This window comes from Bombyx mandarina, chromosome 15 (genome assembly GCF_030267445.1).
Source record: "Bombyx mandarina strain Sakado chromosome 15, ASM3026744v2".
Lineage (NCBI taxonomy): Eukaryota > Metazoa > Arthropoda > Insecta > Lepidoptera > Bombycidae > Bombyx > Bombyx mandarina.
In genome coordinates, this window is record NC_143221.1 from 14,635,566 (window position 1) to 14,652,877 (window position 17,312).

The following is a 17,312-nucleotide window of genomic DNA, read 5'->3' on the forward strand; positions in this document are numbered from 1 at the left end:
GAGAGTGAAATTTTACGATGCGCGCGCACCGTGACACAAAATTAACAGCAATGAAGTTGCCCACTAAATCGCTCATTACAATACGACCGACGTAACTTGGCGAGTCTGAATATAGCCGCAGGTGAACTTTCCGAACCGTACCGAGAATTACCGAACTTATACGATGTCAAGAAAAGGGATGTCCAATATGCGTGTTTGAGGATGTTGTTTAATCGATTTTTTTTTCAAATTGTTCAAATTCAAAAATTTTAATTTACAAATTAAAATTTGAATAAAAAAAATGAAATAAATTTAATAAAAATAAAGTATAACTTCTTACGCGCGTACATAAGTACACGCACCCTTTTTATTTCACTTTTACACTAAATACAATATTGCAAATTATCCGAGCACAACAATGGCGGAGAATGTTAAGTGCATGAGAGCAGACGTAGACACTAACGCGCATGCGCACTTGTCAGTACCCAGGGAGAAAATGTTAGACTTTTTACGGCCTTCCCCTTTTGGGCGGCCTTCCCCTTTTGGGGAGTTCTTAGCGGGTGAGCGCCAAACTAGTGCCGCGGCCCCCCCCTCTGAATTGTAGAGGTGGGGCCGCGGCATGGGGCCGGTGGCGGGCCCCTCGTCTGCTGTCTGTTGCCCTGGTTTCTTGTATATAGATGTATATAGTAGTATAGTTAGTTTAGTTAGAATTAGTTAGATTGTAAGGGAAAAAAAAAAAACAACAAAAACAAAAAAAAAAAAAACCCGAAGCCAAGGACAGCAGCCGGCGCCGGGGTGCCACCTCCGCGGGCATCAATCCGTCGCTTACATCAAGCTCATCGTATTATGTATATGTATATATTTTGTCGATGTGGAGTGCGCCGAACGCGCATACGAACCCTCTTCCCATTCCCCCCCTGCATCTACTCACCCCTGCCCTATGTGGTAGGGAGCTTCTGCCCGGGCAGTGGGGTTCGCCCCGAGGCCCGTTCCGTGCCCCCGTAAGGGGGTACGACGACTCTTCTTCAGACGACTCTTCTTCTTAGACTTTTTCCCTGTACAGCGGGACGAAAACCGAACTTTCTGCGTCGGTAGGAGAAAAAATACTATTCGCAACATCGTCATGTAAATTTTATATTTGTCATTTATATTTTCTCATTTTAAAATAAAATTAGTGCGCCAGTGTGAATTAACCAAAAAGTACCGGTCTTCCCACTTAATATTTTATTACAAGCTCATACATACTATAATGCGAAAATACTTTTTCCCCAACCTATTATATATGTCTATATTAGCCACCGTAATACATACATATATAAACTCATTTAATCGCGTACTGTGATCATCACAGCGTTCTTCGGTCTTATTCTCATAGAGACAATACAATGATTCCAATTAAAGAAAACAAATATTAAAATTCAATGAAATTGAGAGAACGATTCTCACGTATGGAAATGGAATGATAATAAAAAAAACTCATTATGTTTGTACTGAGACGGGATGAAATGGAATTTGGCTGGAGGTGTTATTATTATGATAATGTTTTTAAGTGTATTTATTTTCTAAAATATAAACATTGCTACGCGCTGAGAAGATCCGGCGAGAAACTCAGTGGGCTGTCTTTAGGTTAATTTACTCGCAGAGCCCTTCGTCGCAAGCGACGGGTTTCGACGAGAACGATGACCGGTGCTTGAGGCACCTAAAAGCACCGTTAGTGGATCGGGAGGAGGTATATAACGTTTACATCTCACTGCTTCAATGAAATTCTGGTCTATTTTAAGTAGAACTAGAGATACCGCAGTAGTCGAAATTCGACTATAGTTAATTGGAATTGTAAGTTTGTACACTATTATGATTGTATTTTATACTTCTATAATCACAAATTTCGCCAAGACTACGCTATAAAAAATATTAACAAAGACAAACAATATTTAATCTCAATTTGACAACAGACGTCAAGAACAAAAGTTAAACAATATATAGTATGCATGCGTGTGTGCGTCAAATACATGGTATGTAGTGTGTGTAATGTTTTCTTTTTTGATTTAATGTATCTTTTATGCATTATTTTAAAAATATATTAGCATTGTGCACTTCTTCTCTATATTCTCTATAAGTGTGGAAAATTTCATACTCCTCCGTCCGCGCAATTTTCGTAAAAAGGGAAACAAAGTTTTTGCTTCACGTATTAATATATATAGGTAGATTATAGTGTTCTCGTTTGAATCAATTCAGTGTTAAGAAATGAAGTTTCAATAGTTCATAAATATCATTTTATGCTTTCAATTAATGCAAATGTCATGTAGTGTTGAATTTAAAAGTCATCAAAACCTATTATACTACCTATTAACCTTTAAGTCTATTCTATTCTGTTCTAAAATAAATGTAATAAATTAAGATGTGAGGCTTAGTGAAGAAGTGTCCAGAATTAAATTTATTATTTATTACATTTAAAGTAAGATACTATAAATTGTTGTAATACAATGTATTTTTGTACTTATCTATTAAACAAATCATCAAATGAATAAATCGATTACCTGGTATGGGAGAACGTCTTTAATAATTTTTTTTATGTTTTATTCAGATGATTATAGAATATCCGCTTCAAGCAAACGCAAGTTAACTGTAAAATTTTAATGAAATATATTTAAAGTTTTCTCTCCTTCAGGAATTTGTATTTCTAATACCAGAAATTTTCTATTACAAATAGTGCATCTCTATCCTATACAATATATGTTTCTCAAAATCTCTAACAGTTGACAAAGGTCACCTTTGATATGTTAATACTATGTGTACTGATTGAAGCTGTAGGATGTCTTCAGATTTTTGGAACGAAGATCCTTATGGGACGATGCGGAGGGGTACCCTAACCGGGAAAAAACGTCCGTAACGTAAGATTTTTATTATTAATGCACGCAGTGCACGACTTAACTTTGTAATAACGTACAAAAAATTACATATTTTATTATAATTTTTTTTTTTTTTTTTTTTTTTTTTTTTTTTTTTTTTTTTTTTTTTTTTTTTTTTTTTTTTTTTTTTTTTTTTTTTTTTTTTTTTTTTTATTGCTTAGCTGTGTGGACGAGCTCACAGCCCACCCGATGCCAAGTGGTTACTGGAGCCCATAGACATCTACAACGTAAATACGCCACACACCTTCAGATATAGTTCTAAGGTCTCAGTACAGTCACAACGGCTGCCCCACCCTTCAAACCGAAACGCATCACTGCTTTAGGCGGGGCGGTGGTACCCACCCGTGCGGACTCACAAGAGGTCCTACCACCAGTAATTACGCAAATTATAATTTTGCGGGTTTCATTTTTATTACACGATGTTATTCCTTCACCGTGGAAGTCAATCGTGAACATTTGTTGAGTACGTATTTCATTAGAAAAATTGGTACCCTCCTGCGGGATTCGAACACCGGTGCATCGCTTCAACACGAATGCACCGGACGTCTTATCCGTTAGGCCACGACGACCACAAATTTTATCATTTTACACTAACTCTTATGCAAACAACCGTGAATGAAGTGTACCACAATAAGTTCGCACGTTACCGAATGACCGTAGGTTGTTGCGAAACCTCCAGTTTTATTTTCTTTGTACCTCGAAAAAAACTAAAAATTAACATTTTTATAATAGGAAACTTTTATAATGAGGAACTTTTGTACTGGTGGTAGGACCACAGGCGCGGGTAGGTACCAACACCCCGCCTATTTCTGCCGTGAAGCAGTACTACGTTTCGGTTTGAAGGGTGGAGCAGCCGTTGTAACTATACTTGAGACCTTAGAACTTAAATCTCAAAGTGGGTGGTGCATTTACGTTGTAAATGTCTATGGGCTTCAGTAACCACTTAGCATCAGGTGGGTACTGCTCTTGCTAGCCCTAGTGCTAGCAACTCTCTCAGGTTGAGCCCGTGAGCTCACCTACCCGTTTGTACCTGAAATAGCCCCTTAGGCTACCAGCGATTAGGGAAGAATAAGTAATAGCTTAAAAGCACTAAAAATATACACTTTTATAGGAAAACCAACTACAAAATAGAAAATCAATTTTAATAAATTTGAATTAGAAATAGTGTAACAAAAAATGATTTTATTGTAAAAAAGCGTGGGGTGCTTTTATTATAGGATATTATCAAAATAACCCTTCTACTCATATCTGTTCATAAAATATTTATAACTACTGATACCATGCACCCCACGCTTTTTTTACAATAAAATAATTTTTTTCTTACACTATTTTTAATTCAAATTTATTAAAATGTATTTTCTATTTTTAAGTTGGATTTTCTATGAAAGTGTATTTATTTAGTTTTTTTAAGCTATTATTTATTTTTCATTTTTTGTTGAAAATCAATATTTTAAATTTTTGTTTTTTTATTATTTCGTATTGTTATTTTAATAAGTATGCCAAATTTCGAGTTAATTCGATGTTTTGAAGGGGGTCAAAATCATGTTCAAAGATTCCGTTACATACATACGTCTGAAGCCAATAAAAGCGTATTAAAAAAGAACAAACCGGTCGAAGCTTTGTGTGTTTTAAATCAGAACGGGTCGACTTTATCGCACTTCCAATAAATCCACATTTTCGCTTACAGAATTGAGGGCAATTAAAATAGTAAAAGTCGACGGTGTATCAAAAGAGCACATTGAATAGAACTCATTTTGGAGGCAGCGCTGGAGGCCATTCACGAATATGTGTGTTCTGTTCGCGTGAGTGTAAAGCCTCTTTCATATTACTGAGATCACCAATGACGTAAACAAAATTTTTGTATTGAGGTGCGAGGACTTATGGCGGGAACGCGAGGAGTGAAGTTGTGCGATTTGTTTTATTTTGTCTATTTATTGTTTGTTCAGGTTTAAATGTGTAATAACGCTGGTTTATTTACTGTTTAATATCTGTGAAGGTGCACAAATGTGGGAAAATGAAACAAAGGCGCTGGACGTAACTTCTCCGGATCCTCCAAAAAGTCCACTGAGAAAATCTCAGTAAATAAACACCATTTTACTGAGATTGTATTTTATCCATATCATCTCATCTCATTTCATTTAAGTTCATCCCAGTTGATTAACGTCTCAAACTAATCATCTTCATTACATTTCATATTATCATTTTTCATAAAAATAAGAATATAAATTAAAATAAGACATGACGTAAAGGTCTTAGTTACCAGGTCATAAAATCCCTTAAAAAATGTATTGAGATGCTCATTTCCCGAAATGTCATTAGAATCGTCGTGTGGCTCGGCTACCGAAAAGCGTTGACGCCAAAAATAAATCGAAATCCACTTGAGATGTGAGGAGAAAGTTAATTTTGAGAGCTATAATAATTTATTTTGTTATTTTTATAATTTTTCGTATGATATTTTGTACTTACAATGTTATTTTGATAAGAGAATATTTTGATTTTGACAAGAGAATATTTTGTACAGATTGCCTTTCGGATTGTTTTTATTTTTATATTGCCTTTGTAGGTAGACGAGCTCACAGCCCACCTGACAGTGAGTGGTTATTATCGCCCATGGACGTCAGCAATGCAAGGGGCGGAGCCAAGCCTCTGCCTACCATTAAATTTGTTGGTGTGTATGATTTTTTTGAAACTATTGTTGAGGTGTTTCACTTGTAGCCTTTCTTCTGTTTAGCTACCCATACCTACCGTTACAATCATAAAAAGCTACCGAAGTTCACTATAAGTTCCTGGTCATTCATTATACTCACGACTTTTACACTGGTTTCCTCAAATTACTGAAGCTGCTATTAACGTAGATTAGAAATTCTACAACACCATTCTCCCTGAGGACAATGTGTAGAACTCGGTACATAGTTTGAACGTTTTACCTCTAGGGTACTATTTCCGGATTAACTTAACTTAAACTGCGGCAATCTCATGCGGTCCTATGAAATAAACTTCGGCTAATAAAGTTGATAGACGTCGTGGCCTAAATGTTAAGAGACCCGGTGCATTAGTATCTAGCGATACGACTGTGCCGGTGTTCGAATCCCGCAGGCAAGTACGAATTTTTATGATGAATTACGTACTTCTTCCGCGGTGAAGGAATAACGTCGTGTAATAAAAATCAATCCTGCAAAATTATAATTTGCGTAATTACTAGCGGTAGGTAGGACGTCTTCTGAGCTCGCACGAGTAGGTTCTACTACCCTGCCTATTTCTGCCGTGAAACAGTAATGCATTTCAGTTTGAAGGGCGGGGCAGACGTTGTAGTGTAAAAGCTGAAACCTTGAACCCGTCTCTCTAGGTGGGGGGCAGCATTTACGTTATAGACGTCTGTGAGTTCCGTAACCACTTAACAACGGGTGGACCGTGAGCTCGTCTATCCATCTAAGGAAAAAATTATATACAGGAACATTTTATGCACCAGATAAGAGGATAATGTCGAATACTCAATTGTATCGTGTAACAGCTTTCCTGCCCAGCAAGCTGGAAGCCTGACTACTTCACAGCAGAAACAGGCAGGATCGGTACCTACCCATGCAGACTCATTCCACATACATCCAGCAGTAGATGGGGATCGACAATCGCAGTATACTGTTTAATAATCATAGAAAATTATGAAGTAAGAGGCAATTACTTCGCAATGATATAGCTTAGTACCGTTCTAAAACACAACAGAGCCGAGACTGCACAGAACATTACAACTTAATTGCAGCCAAAATATTATGCGGCTTCATGCATTATCGGTGTCAGCAAACGGCGTTAGCCTTTAAATAAAAACCGATTGCCACGATCAATGGTCTAAAAAGTAAACAAACTTTTTTTCTCCAAAAAATTTCTAATACAATTACTAGAAGCGCCATCTATGTTTCAGGCGCGACAACGATATTCAGATACTTGTGCCATCTATGAGCAGAAGAATGCAACTAAACGTTTCTAAATTCCAATGAAGTCGTATTATTATTATTAAAATGTGAATAGATGGCAGCAAATACTAATTTTTGTTTTTCCTCTTTTTTCTACTTAATCTTTGCTGACTTATACGATTTTGATTCTTAGAGTTACTTAATTCACTTTATAGTTTCCGACCAGACTTCAAATGTACAATAATTTTATCGACTAGATGATGATGTCTGTCATATGGATTTGATTAATATTGTTTTGATGGAAAAAAACACGGGCTAAGAAGATAATAAATTTATTTTGATGAAAAAGTAATTACATAAGTCGTATTAAACATATTTTTCAATCCAAAATGCTTACAAAGATAAATTTTCACCCTAAAATACCGCCTAAATCCAAGTCTTTAATAATATCTTGAGCGATTTCAAAAAAGATATCAGTCACTATTTCGTTAATCTCCGTCTGAAAAATAAAGAGTTTGAATAGTCATCAGAATCATCGTAATATGAATAAAGCCTAGGATTCTTGGTTTGAATGTGTGTTATTGTGAAATTAAAATGAATAAAACATATTACAAATATCGTATGTTACAAAATTTACAAACAAAGATTCTTTTTCTGTTACAATTTTTTAAATAAACAATCCCTGTCGATTGAATTAAAAATTTTAACTGTTCTTTAGAGACCTGTACACTGTTTGCGAAAATTTTACGTATTTTATTTACTTATGTTACGTATTAAAACAAAAAGTTACGTCTTCTATTTAGGATGTTAAACTCTAAATCGCATAAAAAAAATGTAACGTCAAATCGCTTAAAAATATCTTACGCCAAAGCGGGCCTTATAAATATTATATACTAGCGACCCGCCCTCGCTTCGCTTCGGAAACATTAAAACACACGTGAATCCAAAAAAAATAAATAAATAAAAATGAAAAAAAGTAGCCTATGTTCATCAGGGACAATGTCGGCTTCTAATGGAAAAATAATTTTTCAAATCGGTCCAGTAGTTTCGGAGCCTATTCGAAACAAACAAACAAACAAATCTTTCCTCTTTATAATATTAGTATAGATGGGACAGCTACAGTTTGAAATTTCAGTCTCCAAAAAACCGGATATCCGATCTTGTAACTCTGTTGACTCGATTTTATTTTTTATTTTTATTTATTGCTTAGATGAGTGGACGAGCTCACAGCCCACCTGGTGTTAAGTGGTTACTGGAGCCCATAGACATTTACAACGTAAATGCGCCACCCACCTTGAGATAAGTTCTAAGGTCTCAGTATAGTTACAACGGCTGCCCCACCCTTCAAACCACCCAGTAAAGATTTACAACAGTTCACATTAACAACGGCAATATAATCGGAGAACTAGTCTGTCGACTTACCTCAAACACCTCCAACAGCTCCGGCACCAAGTTCCCAAGGAATCTACTGACAAACTCACTTAATACGGGATCATTGAAGATACCGGTTATTTCAGTCTGAAATAATTTTAACACATATCTATATATAATATATAAAAGAAAGTCGTGTTAGTTACACTATTTATAACTCAAGAACGGCTGAACTGATTTGGCTGAAAATTGGTGAGGAGGTAGCTTAGAACCAGGAGAAAGACATAGGATACTTTTTATCACGTTCCCGTGGGACGTGACATAAAACGTGATATAACAAAATGCAACTGATATGGAATAACAAAACGCAACTGACAGCTAAACGTAATATATTCTATGGTTAATTATCCTAGAATTTTGAAGTTGACGTGTTTAAAACAAACAGTGTGGCGGAGCAAAGTTCGCCGGGTCCGCTAGTTACAAATACATAATGTTAAATTAAGGTATTGATAGGAAAAGACAAAATAATCAAGTAGCATTTTTATCACTATTTATCAACTGATATTAGGTTTTTTTGTTTGCCGGGCATTCACGGTTTTAGCATAGATAAAGAATGCACTTAGCCCACTGAGTTTCTCGCCGGATCTTCTCAGTGGGTCGCGTTTCCGATCCGGTGGTAGTTTCTGCGAAGCACTGCTCTTGCTAGGGTTAGTGTTAGCAATGTTATCAGGTTTGAGCCCCGTGAGTTCATCTACTATCCCGGTGACGCTGATATGGTCTCTCTAGACCATCAGCTTAGGTAGGAAAAAAATAATCATTAGTGTTAGCATTTATTTTAAAATTAAGCTTTTAATTTTTTTTTCATTTCTTTAGGAAAAAAAAGAAAACATTATTTATACCTATACAGAAAAATTTTCTTAACAATGGCGGTGATTGTATTCGAATATCGATCAAAATGATGATGACAAAATTTCACGGGAAATAGTTAATTGTATATAAGTATGTTTGCGGATGTACCATCATACACGAATAACATGCGCTCGCGCGAACCAAAAATGATACCTTTTTTTCCTACCTATTTTCTGGTAGCTTAGGAGTCTGTTTCAGCTACATTTGGACGGGTAGGTGAGCTCACGGGCTCAACCTGAGAGAATTCGCTAACACTAACTCGTCCTTCTTCAAAAGAGGCTTGTGGAGAGTATAAAGCGGTAGGCAGCGGCTTGGCTCTGCCCCTGGCATTGCTGAAGTCCATGGGCGACGGTAACCACTCACCATCAGGTGGGCCGTATGCTCGTCTGCCCACAAGGGCAATAAAAAAAAGAAGAAAGAAACACTAGCCTCAACATGAGCAGTGCTTCGCAGGATCTAATTCCGGATCGGAATCGTGAGCCATTGAGAAGATCCTTTGGGAATCTCAGTGGGACAAAAATTACATCAATTTTGCTGCGAAGCTATAACACGTCCCGATTTTTGTGGCACATCCATATTACACTACTTAGTTAAGAGATCACTTTGTGACGTCTTTGTATTCCGGTGATCACTCAATCCTATGTGGACCGTGACCTCGTATGCTCCTGCCCCAAAATGCACTTTGGTTATGAGCTCATCTAATTACGATGTATAATACACCGGATTACCTGAAAACCTTCAAGGCTAATAGCAACGTCCGCTTCTTGGAGACTTAGGGCCATTCCTTCACGGATATTCAAGTGGATCAATAGAGTCGCCTTGATACGAGGACGGATCACGCGGATTCTGAAATAGCATTTTTTTTTATTGCTTAGATGTGTGGACGAGCTCACAGACTACCTGATGTTAAGTGGTTACTGGAGCCCATAGACATCTACAATGTAAATGCGCCAACCACCTTGAGATATAAGTTCTAAGGTCTCAGTATAGTTACAACGGCTGCCCTACCCTTCAAACCGAAACGCATTACTGCTTCACGGCAGAAATAGGCGAGGTGGTGGTACCTACCCGTGCGGACTCACAAGAGGTCCCACCACCGGTAAAAACAATAACTGGAACAAAATCACATTATTCATGATTGTATTTCCAGTTAACATTTAGCATTCCGGCTACCGGTTACCATATGACATGTCCTTCTCCAAGCTAGGTTTGGAAAGACATAAATAGGATGCATTAGGATAGTTAAGACCCTAGACAGACCCTAGAAAGCTCATGTTCGCATAGATTATTTGTTTGTTTCAGTAATTTCTAGTTGTTTCGTTTTGTTTTTCATCTTCAGTTTGCATCTTTACCGTATGGTAAAATAGCTCATTGTATCAGAAATTCTACGTGTTATCTCTTCAGGTTTCAACGGGTGGGCGGGAAGATGTTGGGCGTACAGATATGCACAAATATATTTAAAAAAAATATCTTAAATTCTTTTTAAATCATAAAAAAATCATATGAATTTATACAACTTTTTCCACTTTTCATTCTAGTTTCGTTTGCAAAATATAATTATTTTTACAACCTAAATATATGGCCACCGCCCCTGTGGCATTGTTCATTGTCGAATGAAGATCTACGGAAATGGTCAATTATCGAGGTAAATATGGAGTCTATTAAACTAAATACCCAATCAATGGCTTTGAAGATACCAACTAAAACGGAAAAACAAGCTCTATAATAATGTCTTTTCAATATATTAGTGTAGTAAAAATAAAACGGTTACTTAATATATTGTAAATAGGGACATTTAAATTGGACATAAAAAACATGTTTTGTTTATTAGCTTGATCGTTAAGTGAAAATGTTTTATTTTTTTCAATTATTTCACTCTTTTAAATTGTTTAAGATTGTAATACATTTATAAATAATATATATTTCACTCCCACAACCGAGTAATTCCCATAGTGAACACCACATACGTTGAAATTCGTCAAAAATTTTATTGATTTACTAGCCGTACTCGCCCGCTTAGCTGGGCATTTAAATTTAACACTAGAGGTCCCGCAGTAGTCGAAATTCGACTATAATTAATTGGAATTGTAAGTTTGTACACTATTATGATTGTATTTTATACTTCTATAATCACAAATTTCGCCAAGACTACACTATAAAAAATATTAACAAAGACAAGCAATATTTAATCTCAATTTGACAACAGACGTCAAGAACAAAAGTTTGACAATAAATAGTACGCTTGCGTGTTGCGTCAAATTCATGGTATGTAATGTGTGTAATGTTTTCTTTATTGATTTAATGTATCTTTTATGCATTATTTAAAAAAAAAATTAGCATTGTGCACTTCTTCTCTATATTCTCTATAAGTGTGGAAACTTTCGTACTCCTCCGTCCGCGCAATTTTCGTAAAAAGGGATACAAAGTTTTTGCTTCACGTATTAATATATAGATTATTATTTATTGTCATTATTATTGGAGAGTCCAACACTCATATAAATATTAGCCTATCCATTAAGTACATGGATTTTTTACATGGATACCAAGTTTCAAAACAATCGCATGCATGGTTCAGTAGTTATAACGGAACAGCCGTATAAACCACTGTAGATTTATATATTAAGTATAGATGAATCAGACATAGATACATTCGCTAGAAAATCATTACCCTCCTTCGGCAATCGGGTCAAAACATGACCGATACCCCATTTACTTACTTCGCTTCACCATTGCCGTATATTGTGAAGCCCAAAGCAGTCACGCTGAGATCGTATTTACCTGGAATTTACAGAACAGTTAATCGCAACTACTTCATCTTAAGCATCAAAGGAAAAAACTAGACAAGTTAGTTAGTTAGTCGTCGTGGCCTAAAGGATAAGACGTCCGGTGCATTCGTATCTAGCGATGCACCGGTGTTCGAATCCCGCAGGCGGGTACCAATTTTTCTAATGAAATACGTACTCAACGAATGTTCGCGATTGACTTCCACGGCGAAGGAATAACATCGTGTAATAAAAATCAAATCCGCAAAATTATGGTTTGCGTAATTACTGGTGATAGGACCTCTTGTGAGTCCGCGCTGGTAGGTACCACCACCCCGTCTATTTGTGCCGTGAAGCAGTAATGCGTTTCGGTTTGAAGGGTGGGGCAGCCGTTGTAACTAACTATACTGAGACCTTAGTACCTATATCTCAAGGTGGGTGGCGCATTTACGTTGAAGATGTATATGGGTTCAGGCTTGTCCACCTATCTAAGCAATAAAAAAAGTATTAGACACCAATAAAGTCAATTAAAAGAAATGGTACATTATACCGTACCTACCTATCATGTGAATTTTAACCCATTCAAAATACACAATCTGAACTAAAAACATTGCTTATCAATATCTTATCGAACGTGATGACTCAATTAGCTTCTGTTGTTTGTTTCCAGCTAATATGAAACAAAGCTAAGCTAAGCGTTATTTGGAAATTCCATATCACATCTAATCGTTAATTGGGTTAATTCATATTATTTCTGTTTATTAACATCTTCATATCAAATGAATGTTCTCGATAACGTAAAAGTTAACTCAAATTTGTATGCAGTTGGAACAGCGCCCCTAGCGGCAAACGTTCCAACTCCATACAAAGTTGAGTTAACTTTTACGCTGTCGAGAACGTTAAAAGACTCGCGCTATGCCATGTTAAAAGGAACGTAAAGGTTCACTGTGGGCCTACCACATTGCTCTAGTTTCAGCCTTTCTCAAAGTGGGCGATAACGCCCCCTACGGTGGGCGCTGCAAGCCTAAAGGGGGGCGGTAAGAGACCCAGAAAAAAATGGGGGCGTTGTGTAGTGGCTTGTTGAGGCGATTTGTAATTTCATCTAGGAGGACTTTTAGACACCGTCTGAGCTCTCGGTATAGCAGTTTTAAGTAGGTGAAAAAATGGGGGCGCTATAAAATAATTTATTCTCAAAGTGGGCAGTAGATTAAATAAGTTTGGGAGCCCCTGCTCTAGTTCATGTCAATGACCGCTTATAAGAAACCTGAACGCTGGTCGACTTTCGGAAGAAATAAAAACAAGCTTACCAGCGTCCAACGCAATGAGTGGTACTTCTCCGTCGATCGAAAGGCCGAAGAGTCCTCGAAGGACTGAAATTATATCGAACGTCAAGGAGTTGATCTCAAACGTGCTTAGTTTCCTGACTTCCAAATCCTCTAGGGTCATACGTAGTCTGAAATAAAAATTTGTTGGGATTATGGTTAGTAATGATATCCGAGTCTAGAATAATAACTATAACTTCTATCTTATTTCAAGTTTAATTTGAGAACTTAACTAGGCATCGTAATTTGTTTTACTCTGAAGGACGATGCAGCCGTTATATATAAAACAACCAGACCTCAAAATAGGTGGTGGTAATTGTGATGTTTATGAGTTTCGATAACCACCAATTTAAAATTACAATAAAAAAATGTATAATTGTAATTATTGTAATGTGTATACCCGATCCTGTGGACCGAATGGTAAACATTTGACGTCGCCATAAACACATCATTGCGGATCCTCCCGATCTATTAAGGTAGATTTAGGTACGCATCAGTCACCGTCCTCGTCAAACCCGTCGCTTGCGACGAAAGGCTCGGCTAGTAAAGTAACCCACAGACACAGCCCATTGAGTTTCTCGCCGGATCTTTTCAGTGGGTCGCGTTTTCGATCCCGAGGTTGATTCTGCGCAGCACTGCTCTTGCTAGGGCCAGTGTTAGCAACACTCCGGTTTGAGCACCGAAAGCTTACCTACACGCTAGGGTAATGCTGATATAGCCTCTCAAGGCTATCAGCATAGGTGAGAAAAGAAAAAAAAGTAATATTTTAATTACCCAGGAAGCGGTATCGTTTGATCATCAACTGAGAGGTGATCCAATTGAAATGGGTCCAAAACGGGTAACGTTTCTGATCCAGTGATCATGGTCTGCCTGAAGCGCTCGAGCATCGAAAGAATTAGCGTTTCAAAGTCAAGGCTCTCGCCCTCATCTGTAAATCATTGTACATTACCTTATTATGTTATCCTAGTGGTCGCTCAGTATTCGAAATCCGACTATTTGATTTGATTTGATTTGATTTGAAAGACATTACTTCTATAATCACAGGTTTCGCCAAGGCTACACTATAGATAAATAATATTAAAAACAAACAATATTAATCTATTCTCAATTTAACCACAGACTTTAACAATAAAATAAAGAGTGTACATGCGTGTGTGTATCAAATACATGGTAGTGTGTGTAATGTTTTTTTATTTATAATGTAATGAATTTTTAATGCTTAATTAAAGAAAAAATTAGCACTCTGCATTCCTTCTCTATATTCTCGATAAGTATGGAAAAATTCATACTGCTTCGTCCGCGCAATTTTCGTAAAAATGTTTACAAAGTTTTTGCTTCTCGTATTAATATATAGATTTCCATTACATGTTACATTACATGCTATATTATCATGTTAGCAACTGCAAGCAATCAGTGGTTAATGGTACTTAACCCACAATAAATTCACAATAATCAGTACTTACACGCAGATAGGCTAGCGCACCCATAAACACAGCTATAGAAATTCTCTCATGAGAGCCCGAGAGTTACCCGTCCGTACGTAAACGGAATAGTCCCACAGGCTACCAGCGAATAAGCAGGAAAAAAGAAACTAGCTCAGTACTATAGAAAAACATTCAAAAAAAGCTGATGCCCGGGCTCCGTTCAAACCCTCGCCTTTTACGACACCCACGAAAAATGGGTAAGGACTAAACCTATTGGGAGACGTAAGGTGTAAGCCTTAATTATCTAGCAATTGTCATAATCTACAAGCTAGAACTGCATGAGAAAAAGACATCATCCCCTGGCGTAATCATGATTGCATCCCAAATTGCTATGTCACTTTTCAAACTGGAAGGCATTAAATGGCGCTTAACGCAGAAAAAGAAACGATTTTTTTTCCTACCTATGCTGATAGCCTTGAGAGGCTGATAGCCTTGAGAGGCTATTTCAGCTTCACCCTAACGTGTGTAGGTGAGCTCATGGGGCTCAAACCGGAGTGTTGCTAACACTAACCCTAGTAAGACCAGTGCTTCGCAGAATCTACCACCGGATCGGAAACGCGACCCACTGAGAAGATCCGGCGAGAAACTCAGTGGGTTGTGTCCATGGGTTAATTCGCTCGTCGAGCCCTTCGTCGCAAGCGACGGGTTCGACGAGGACGGTGACCGGTGCTTGTAGTGTCTAAAAGCACCGTTAATGGATCGGGTGGAAACGATGATGCTTATCAAATGTTTATTTTTGTAACACGCTTCAGCATTTCTACAAACTACTTAGCAAGCATAATTAGTACGTAATTTCATTGTCAGAAAGTTATCTGTTTCGATAAGACAAAAAAAAACCAACCTGGATTTTCCAAGAATTGGGTAATTGCATTAGCGCCAAGCACGTCATTCTTAGGGTACGCCGCAGCGAACCCCAGAGCAGCTACGAATATACAAACAAAACGCATATTTCTGGAAATACAATAGTTTTTATTTTTCAAACTAAAACTTTATAGTGTTTGTATTATATTTATATTATATTTATCTCAAGGTGGGTGGCGCGTCTACGTTGTAGATGTCTATGGGCTCCAGTAACCACTTAATATCAGGTGGGCTGTGAGCTCGTCCGCCCATCTAAGCAATAAAAAAAAAAAAAAAAAAAAAAAAAAAAAAAAAAAAAAAAAAAAAATTTTTTAGTTTGTGTTATAGTATTTGATCAAATCCGATTACGTGTTGAAATCTTTACTTAAAAATATCACTTGTAATTTAGAAAAAACTAGGAAGCTACGTAGTTTATATCTTTCGATCATGGTGTAATGTTAACTCTTAATGGAAAGGTCGAAACTATTTTTACTATTCATATTATATATTTTTTTATTGCTTAGATGGGTGGATGAGCTCACAGCCCACCTGGTGTTAATTGGTTACTGGAACCCATACACATCTACGACGTAAGTGCGCCACCCACCTTGTGATATAAGTTCCAAGGTCTCAAGTATAGTTTTGTTAACGTGCGATCGTCAAATTATCCCTTCTCAAAATGCTATTGCTTGTGTAACGTTTCTCAATTTTAGGTATCCTACTTCAAGTTCTTTTGTTCGTGACACCAACGTCCTTTGAGTTTAATCATTTAGAATAACCTCAACAAGGATAATGATTAAAATAACAAGATAATAACTACGAACATGACGAGGTTTTGCACAAGTATTTTTAAGTTTTATTTTTTATTGCCCTTGCAGGCAGACGAGCATACGGCCCACCTGATGGTGAGTGGTTACCGTCGCCCATGGACCTCAGCAATGCCAGGGGCGGAGCCAGGCCGCTGCCGACAAAAGTTCTACTATAATATATTTCTACAAGTGCATCATCTATGTATGTGCCTAACTAAAATCCAGTACTAATTTTAATTTAGAATTGGTTGGGATCTAGCAATTAGCGCAGCCTAATACCGCCACACACTTTTAAATATAATTAGCCTATTGAGCTAAAAAAATTTTACCCAACAATCTACTGGTGGTAGGACCTCTTGTGAGTCCGCGCGGGTGGGTACCACCACCCTGCCTATTTCTGCCGTGAAGCAGTAATGCGTTTCGGTTTGAAGGGTGGGGCAGCCGTTGTATCTTACTTGAGACCTTAGAACTTATATCTCAAGGTGGGTGGCGCATTTACGTTGTGGATATCTATGGGCTCCAGTAACCACTTAACACCAGGTGGGCTGTGAGCTCGTCCACCCATCAAAAAGGTCCTTTATTTATTCGAAATAGCTTAAACAATAGCTTCAATAGGTTTCAATAATTTCTTTATAATTTAATAAATTGTTTACTCACCTAATCTTGATAACGGTCTGCTGTTGACTACATGAAAATTAAATCTGATTCTGTAATGATAGCGATAATCATTATCAGATACTTAAGTATGTACATATTATATGAGGGCGACAAAAAACGATTTGGAAGCCCGTAATCTAATAGATTAGAGTCCCCACTTATTCGTGCAAATCATGTACGCACTACTTACGTGAACGATTCAGTTTTATTTATTTATTGCATATGTGAGTGGACGAGCTCACAGCCCACTTGGTGTTAAGTGGAGCCCATAGACATCTACAACGTAAATGCCGCCACCCACCTTGAGATATGAGTTCTAAGGTCTCAGTATAGTTACAACGGCTGCTGCACCCTTCAAACCG

The 17,312-nt window shown here is 37.3% G+C and overlaps 1 protein-coding gene across 1 annotated transcript; it reads right to left on the reverse strand.

The window, feature by feature from the left end:
* Positions 1-7,112: 7,112 nt before the first annotated feature.
* On the reverse strand, positions 7,113-17,174 carry LOC114245097 (uncharacterized). The gene is made up of 8 exons (XM_089732857.1): positions 16,951-17,174; positions 15,486-15,595; positions 13,935-14,088; positions 13,146-13,291; positions 11,794-11,854; positions 9,805-9,922; positions 8,219-8,314; positions 7,113-7,295 (listed from the first exon to the last, which is right to left on the reverse strand). Exons 2-8 carry the CDS (start codon positions 15,589-15,591, stop codon positions 7,206-7,208), a joined length of 771 nt encoding a protein of 256 aa, XP_089588983.1. The 5' UTR covers positions 15,592-15,595; positions 16,951-17,174; the 3' UTR covers positions 7,113-7,205.
* Positions 17,175-17,312: the final 138 nt, after the last annotated feature.

Coding starts and splice junctions, on each gene's coding strand:
- LOC114245097 (XM_089732857.1), bottom strand. CDS start 15,591: ATGCGTTTTGTTTGTATATTCGTAGCTGCTCTGGGGTTCGCTGCGGCG. Junction 14,089..15,485: donor CCAATTCTTGGAAAATCCAG/GTTGGTTTTTTT, acceptor AATGATTTACAG/ATGAGGGCGAGAGCCTTGAC. Junction 11,855..13,145: donor ACTCATTGCGTTGGACGCTG/GTAAGCTTGTTT, acceptor TGTAAATTCCAG/GTAAATACGATCTCAGCGTG.